The sequence below is a fragment of the Zonotrichia leucophrys genome, chromosome 3 (genome assembly GCF_028769735.1).
Source record: "Zonotrichia leucophrys gambelii isolate GWCS_2022_RI chromosome 3, RI_Zleu_2.0, whole genome shotgun sequence".
Taxonomy (NCBI): domain Eukaryota; kingdom Metazoa; phylum Chordata; class Aves; order Passeriformes; family Passerellidae; genus Zonotrichia; species Zonotrichia leucophrys.
The window spans coordinates 64,890,413-64,897,835 of record NC_088172.1 but is presented as its reverse complement, the minus strand read 5'-3'; the positions used below and the strand labels follow the sequence as shown (position 1 = coordinate 64,897,835).

The 7,423-nt window shown below is 42.5% G+C and overlaps 1 protein-coding gene across 4 annotated transcripts in view; it reads right to left on the bottom strand.

Moving 5' to 3' along the window:
- Positions 1–509: 509 nt before the first annotated feature.
- Positions 510–7,423, bottom strand: part of TRIM67 (tripartite motif containing 67) — a 40,531-nt gene continuing 33,617 nt past the window's right edge. For all 4 annotated transcript variants that reach the window (XM_064708558.1, XM_064708559.1, XM_064708560.1 and 1 more), the window contains one exon: positions 510–6,429. In XM_064708558.1, coding sequence (XP_064564628.1) covers positions 6,364–6,429 — 66 coding nt within the window. In that variant the 3' untranslated portion in view covers positions 510–6,363. The remainder of the gene's footprint in view (positions 6,430–7,423) is intronic.

The window sequence follows — 7,423 nt, the reverse complement described above, 5'->3', positions numbered from 1 at the left end:
CTCCCAAAAGCTACTTGGGAGTGAAACTTAGTCAGAATGGAGTGTAACTTTTGCAGTTGAGCTTGTAAGATCTGTAAAAAGTTGAAAAAAAATTAGTTCTTAAATTAAAAAGTTGAAAACTGAAATGCCAAGTCAACAGTGGAATGTGAAAGCTTTTGGGGAAAACGAAAAGTTTATTCGAAGTTTTGCACTTTCACACTTAATGTGTGTGTGCATTATGAAAGGCTTCTGTTACATGGAGATAGGTTTGCTTTTTCATATCATGTCTCCAAGTTGTTTCGAGGTGTTCTGTAAGCAACATGAGCCAGAGCTAGCAGAGAGAGGTGTTCCAGGCCACTGAATCAGGGTATGGCTGAAGCTGAGGCACAGATGGTTGCTCCAAGGAAGGACAGTCTTGGCTTTCTCCATTAACTGGATTATTCTTGACTGTAAGTAACAAAGCAGTATCAACAGTAGGAGATAGGCATGCAAACTGCATGAATGCCTCATCTATGTAATCATAATCTGTAAAAATAAATAGGGTACTGATGCTGGATTTGTTGGCAATGTTATAAGAATTTATTTATAAACTGTAAAACAGCATAAACTTATATGTCAGGTTTTCCAAAAGGGTAATAATAGTAATAATACACAAAGTTTTAGTTGGACCAAAAGACAAAAAGCAGTTTGTTTCTAATTCAAAAAATACAAACGTTTGCTGCAGGTACAAAATTATAAAAAGTTTGTATTTTCCTCTTGATCTGGTGACAGACAATATAGCAGAGATGTATATTTCACCAGCTCCAAATTCATATAAGCTATGGGAAATGATAGTCAAGAAAAGAAATGTTGTAGTTAAGAAAACTTAGAAACAACTTCTTGTCTTCCATTTAACTGGAATTGAACACCGTTTTCTTTTTCCTTTGCAGTTTTTTAGTTGCCAACATTTAAATTAGTGTTACTCATGCTTCATATAACAATCAGAAATAACAGCAGGTTTACCTCATGCATTTATTTTTAATATTCATCACATAATGTCTTCTCACCATGCTACCTAGGAAGGTTAGTGTTTTTATTGACAACATTTAAGGGAGGTGGAGGATAAAGGAATGCAATCAGGATCCAGGAATATTTCTATCTACTGCTTCACAAGAAAATGTTAGAAATTCTCCAATTAGCATAAAAATAATTTTTAATTAATTCTGCTTGGAACTGTTTGCAATAACACATGTAACAAAAAGGTAATTTAACAAAGGGGAAAATGCTGCTGAGTGCCTCTGTCAGTGAAACACACGTGTCTCCTGTATTGTGCAATGATGCAGGAGCCCCACACATCTAGTCTCTTGGGTTTGCATATGGGCTTCTTTCTGCACCTGGGAAGACCAAGTGTGTCCTATCAATGATGGATTTGTGCTTCAGGCTGCTGCTCCACCTGGCTCTGTGTGTGTGCAGCATTCACTAGAGCTGGGCAGAGGAACCACCAGAAATGTTGTCAGTAAAAACTAGAAGCAGCTCACTTTTTTTCCCTTAAAAAATAATAATAAAAGGACTCTCCATCTTTGACTGGTAATTTTCAGTGACAAGTGCCCTTTACATTTGCAATGTGGTTGATCTGTAACTGTAATCTCCCTTCCAAAGTTGATCTGGCCAAGATGCTTGGTGTTTTCATATTACCTTGCCTGGTTCAAAATTGAATTCTTGGTTGTGCTATTTAAAGCAGAATGCTGCAAAGCTAGTAAAGCCTGAGATAAAGTCTAACAACTCTCCTTCCTCATCTTTCTGTTTGTGACCAAAGGATGTACCAGGTGGCACCAGAAAGCTGCTGTTCCCAGGTTGTGGAATTTTGTGTCCCTTTTCACAGGTGATGTGAATTGTGGTCCATAGATGCACTACCTCTTGTTGGCAGTTGCAAACACAGTGGTTTTCATACAGTGGTGGTGGCAGCTTAGCCTTAATCTCATCTCGCTTACCTTAAGAAATAGTCATGTAAGAAAACAACAACAACAAAACAAGCTGCGTCTCACATTTCTTCTTGCTCTACAACAACTGGGAAACCAGCATGTGGGGTGGTCTCTGTCATCTTTACTAACTGTGCTTTGAGGGAAAAAAATAAAATAAAAAACAACTTACACAGCACTACCACAGAACTCTATCACCAGCCAAGAACAAACTACAGCAATACACTATCATGGCATTATTTACAACATGATGGAACATTATGCATATAATAAATTACATTTAATACTTTTTCCTCTTAAACTCTGATAAATGTAAGCTCGTACTTATTTATTTTGTTCAGTCCAATATATTTTCCTCTGTGTATCTTAAGTGCATAGGCAAGTATAGGAGGTGACAGTGCTGTTTGCCCATCTTTTCTATGTTTTTAGAAGTCAAATTGCTTTCCAAATTTGTAATACATCACAGTATATTACTGTCCTCACTGCGATTTATTTTACAGCACATACCCTTCCACAGCAGAAGGAGCAAGGGATTGTCAGCTACATGTGTGCTTATATTGACATTAAGTCTTACTAAGAGATCTTGTGAGCTCTTTTCAATTGATGAGGGAAAAGGAGGAAGTGGAATTTGTATAGCATTGCATGCCTTGACAGTGCTCCTGAACTTAATAGAAATTGGCAGAGGAAAGAGCCAGGAAGAAGGTTTACAAAAGGCTAAGGTTGGGGCTCCCAGGGGTAGGTGAAAACTGAGAGTCCTTTGTTGCTCTGCAGGACAGAAAGTTCAACTGCGGTATTTACTTTGCAGCTGTTCAGAGGTTCCATACTGGTGTGTGCAGAAGTCAAGCTTTGTGTTTGTTAATAAGGGGAGGGCCTGTTTGTGCTTTGGTGGGGTTTTTTAAATGTTAAGTCAATTTACAGCTACCTCGTGTAGGCTCTGTACCATAGAGGATGGGATTTGCCCCAGCGCAAGGGGCTTTGCTCTCCTGCTTATAAGAAGCAATCTGGCCTCTAGGAGCTGAGGAGTCCCATGACAGGCAGCTTTGGGTGAGCTTGGAGCCCCAGAGAGCTGCAGAAATACTCTGAGGGAACAAAAGGAAGAAGAGCACACAAAGTGGTCCCCTTGGGTATCTATTCCACTCTTCTGCGCTCTGGGTTCTCCCTGAACAGTCAGCAACGCAGTTTCTACAGGGACTAAATGCTGGCTCCCTCCCAAAGAAAGGACTTGGAGGAAACAAAAAGAGATACTATAGATGAAGAATGTGCAAACCACTGGGTTTGTAATGAGATGGACCTTGGGGAAGATGCCTGCAGAGAAGGAAACTACCTCCAGCCTGAGCAGAGCAATGGGAGTGCCCCACCTCTCCCTGCTGCTGTTCAGATGGCCCCTGCAAGCTCTGCATAAATATTAATGTGTGGAGTTGTTAGTTTCCTAGAGTAATTTTAACTACTTAAGCATTATTTCTGTTACTCAAACTAGGAAAATGCATCCAGCTGAAGTCACAGGAGTGCACCATATGAGGATAACAGGTTTATTGCTACAGGCCATGCCAAATGTAAGTCCTTGATTGTGTACACAACCAACACATGCAAATGCTTTGTTTAGTTCTTTACCTAAGGTAAAGTAGTCTTACTAATGCAGGTAGCCTACTTCTAACTGTTTTTCTGTATTTGCATTTCTGCTAGGTTAAAAGGAGACTATAATGGTAGCTACCCTACTTTTGTGAATGTTGGAATGCATGGAGGGTAAAAACTGAGCTTCTCTACTCACTGTTCCTACCTACTGTCCATATATTCATTAGAAATCAACAACATGTCACTCAATGTGTTCTCCCCAAGATATACACCAGGAACTAACAACAAAGCAACTATGAAAACGAAAAATGAGTACTGCAAACACTTCTAAAACTCATTCAGAATTAATTTCAAACATCTGGCAATGGTTGAAGATTGGAAAGATGTAAATTCATTTGAGTTTCCTTTACAGAAGTTGGGAGTAAAGACAAAGGTTCTGTCTCAGAAGAAACAATGCCCTGTCTTTTTGAATACAAGTGAAAGTGGAGTGTCTTCCATATTAAAATTATCACAGGATGTTTCCCCATATAAAAACTATGTGCAATTTATGTATAATATTCCCATACACTATTCCAACTGGCAATACTCAAAGCCAATGCTATGATTACAACTGTTAGGTTCATTGAAGAGCACACTCAAGAGGAAATTTGGGGTCTGGTAGCGTTCTAGCTGAGGTAGGTGAAAACAGACCTGCTAATTAGAAAATCTTGCATGAGTTCGTATGGTATTGAATGAAACCGAAGATTATAACACAGTTGGTCTCTGATATTCTTTACAAAACCAAGATAAGCATAGCACAGTTATTCCATTGTCTACAAGTTTACTAATACAATCTGTTCCAGACTTTAAAGGAAGTGCTGTTGCTTCCTCACTTAAAAGCATATGTCATTATTTTTCCATTGTTGGTTTTATTTCCTGTTTCAGTCTCGACGTTGCTGAAGGTGCGTTGCTGTCCTGCAGGAGAGGTGGGCTCCAGGATGCTTGGTTGGCTACAGGCAGCAGGATGGCAGACTGCTTTGTGTCTGTGCAATAGCCCAGCTCTGTTCTGGGCTGCCTTTCCCTTCCCACAATGGCTGTGAGCTGGGATGATCCACGGGAGATTCTGGCTGTTTGCCACAGGGAAGCCTTGCCATCACTCAGCACTACCTGAGGGATGTGCTCCAGACAGAGAGCAGAAGGGGGCCTGCAGCAGGATATCTGGGGGCTGGCAGGATGCCTGAAGGCAGGCCTGGGCTGTTTGTCCTGTGGCTGTGCTTTAATGCAAGGCAGTAAGCTGGATTTTGGTTGGAATATTTGTTTTCACGTTTAATAATTACACGCCTGATAATATGTGTGTGCGTATACGTATGCTTGAAGAGGAAAATTTGTATAAGCAGCAGGATTTTAAAAAAGGAAATAGTACATTGATAGGATTTGAAAGTTTATGCTCTTCTTGTTTGATAGCACCACATTTCTGCAGGGTTAGAATGACAAGAGTCCAAGATGTCATGGGCTCACCAAGCCTGCTGCATCTCGTCCTCACACATTGCCACTATATACACACACACACACACACTTGCACATGTTAACTGGGTTCAGAGGAAACGAAGCACACAGGCAAACTAGTGCTTGGTTTTCTGACAACTGCATGCAGGTGACAGTGCCATGGCTGTGAGAAAAGATCACTGTCAGTCAGACTCCAGTTGTCACGGGCAGCACCTGAAATGGCTGCTTGTTTTTGTGGGACATGCCAGGCACAGGTCAAGTCTTGCAAAAGATTTATGTCCCAATCCAGAAAAATTCTTAGGGATGGGTTTTGCATTACTGCTATTAATCTCTCTCAAGTGTTTCATTAGGATCAAGACTTTAATTAGCTCACAGTAATCTAGAAAATTAAGGCTTCAGATCTCAAAGCTACATTGGAACTACAGCTGCACAGGTTTTATTAGGATCAAGGCTGGAAAGCATCATTTCTCAATGTGGGAGACTTTGCATGTGCCATATTTAAATAAATCTTATATCATTTCAGTTCAAAGGAATCTCCCATGCACTGTTTTTTAAGAGTTGTGCTGATAACCACAGCCAGATCTTCTGTAAGTGTCTCCGTAGTCATGCCTAAATAACAAACACTAAAATGCATCAAGGACGTTTTTCTTTCAACTTTCTGTACCTGAATTCTGCATGTATCATGGTGTTAGCTAAAATGAACCCAGCTATTTCATGGCAGCATTTGGGAACCAATCTTGTTCTCATTGCAGATAAGTTCTTCCACTGAATTCTAAGGGGACATTATCCTATAACTTACTGCAGTCTAGAACCAGAAGGAATAATCCATGATCATTTGAGCCCCTGAAAGGAATTGACAACCAGGAATTCTTGAGCATATCACCTCCACTTCAGCTGTCAAAACATATGCTTTCTTTATTTAAGGACTTCAGGTGGCAAGGGAATCCAGTTCATCTACTGGTAAACTGCTCCAACATCCACTGTCCTTCAACCTCACCCATTTTTTCCAGCACCCCTAACATTTAAGCACAAATCCAGCCATGAGAGAGAAAATACACTCATTTAACCTTTTGCTTTACAGACGTGTTTGTGTGTGTGTGTGCACATGAGTGTACATATGTATGCAACGCAGAGTAGATATGTTCAGGTACCCATCTGCAGCTGAGTGCCAGTCCAGTGGATGTGCTTGCTATGGCTGTTAAATTGAAAATGGAGTGGCCTAGTTCTAACCAGCCGATTACTCGGTGAGCAGCATGCTGCACAGTGTTTGAAGTCAGGGAAGAGGATGCTTTTTTACTGACTTACTGAAAAGTGCGAAAACACACTGAGAAAGCTTGCAGAATCCAGCACAGTGTCACACGGGGTTTCATTAGTTGTTGGGCAGCTTGGGCTGTTTTACAGATTGTGGCACCTCCAGTCCTGTGTGCAGGGTCACCTGCACAAAGAAGAAATAACATTAGATTCAAAACTGAGACATCCTCAGCAAAGAGCATTTGTGAAGGCAAAGTGCAGGCAAATGACATGGAAAGGGCTGTGGGACTGCAGGTCCAAGTTTAAATCAAGACTATTAATGGAGATGATATCTAGTCTTAGAAATGAACAAGTCTCCTTCCCTCCTGAATACTTTGGGACCGAGAAGCCCGCTGTCTGTATCTTTTCCCAAATCTAGCCACCAGTTGTGGAAGGAAGGAAGGAAGGGGCGGAAGGAAGGAAGTGGCGGAAGGAAGTGGCGGAAGGAAGTGGCAGAAGGAAGTGGCGGAAGGAAGGAAGGGGCGGAAGGAAGGAAGGGGCGGAAGGAAGGAAGGGGCGGAAGGAAGGGAAGTAGGTGCGGAAGGAAGGAAGTGGGAAGGAAGGAAGAAGTGGCGAAGGAAGGAAGGAAGTGGCGGAAGGAAGGAAGTGCGGAAGGAAGGAAGTGGCGGAAAGGAAGGAAGGAATGGCGAAGGAAGGGCGGAAGGAAGTGCGGAAGGAAGTGGCGGAAGGAAGGGCGGAAGGAAGTGGCGGAAGGAAGTGGCGGAAGGAAGGAAGGAAGGAAGGAAGTGGCGGAAGGAAGGAAGGACGGAAGGAAGGAAGGAAGGAAGGAAGGAAGGAAGGAAGGAAGGAAGGAAGGAAGGAAGGAAGGAAGTGGCGGAAGGAAGGAAGGGCGGAAGGAAGGAAGTGGCGGAAGGAAGGAAGTGGCGGAAGTGGCGGAAGGAAGGAAGTGGCGGAAGGAAGTGGCGGAAGGAAGTGGCGGAAGGAAGTGGCGGAAGGAAGGAAGGAAGTGGCGGAAGGAAGGAAGGAAGTGGCGGAAGGAAGGAAGTGGCGGAAGGAAGTGGCGGAAGGAAGTGGCGGAAGGAAGTGGCGGAAGGAAGGAAGGAAGGAAGGAAGGAAGGAAGGAAGGAAGGAAGGAAGGAAGGAAGGAAGTGGCGGAAGGAAGTGGCGGAAGGAAGTGG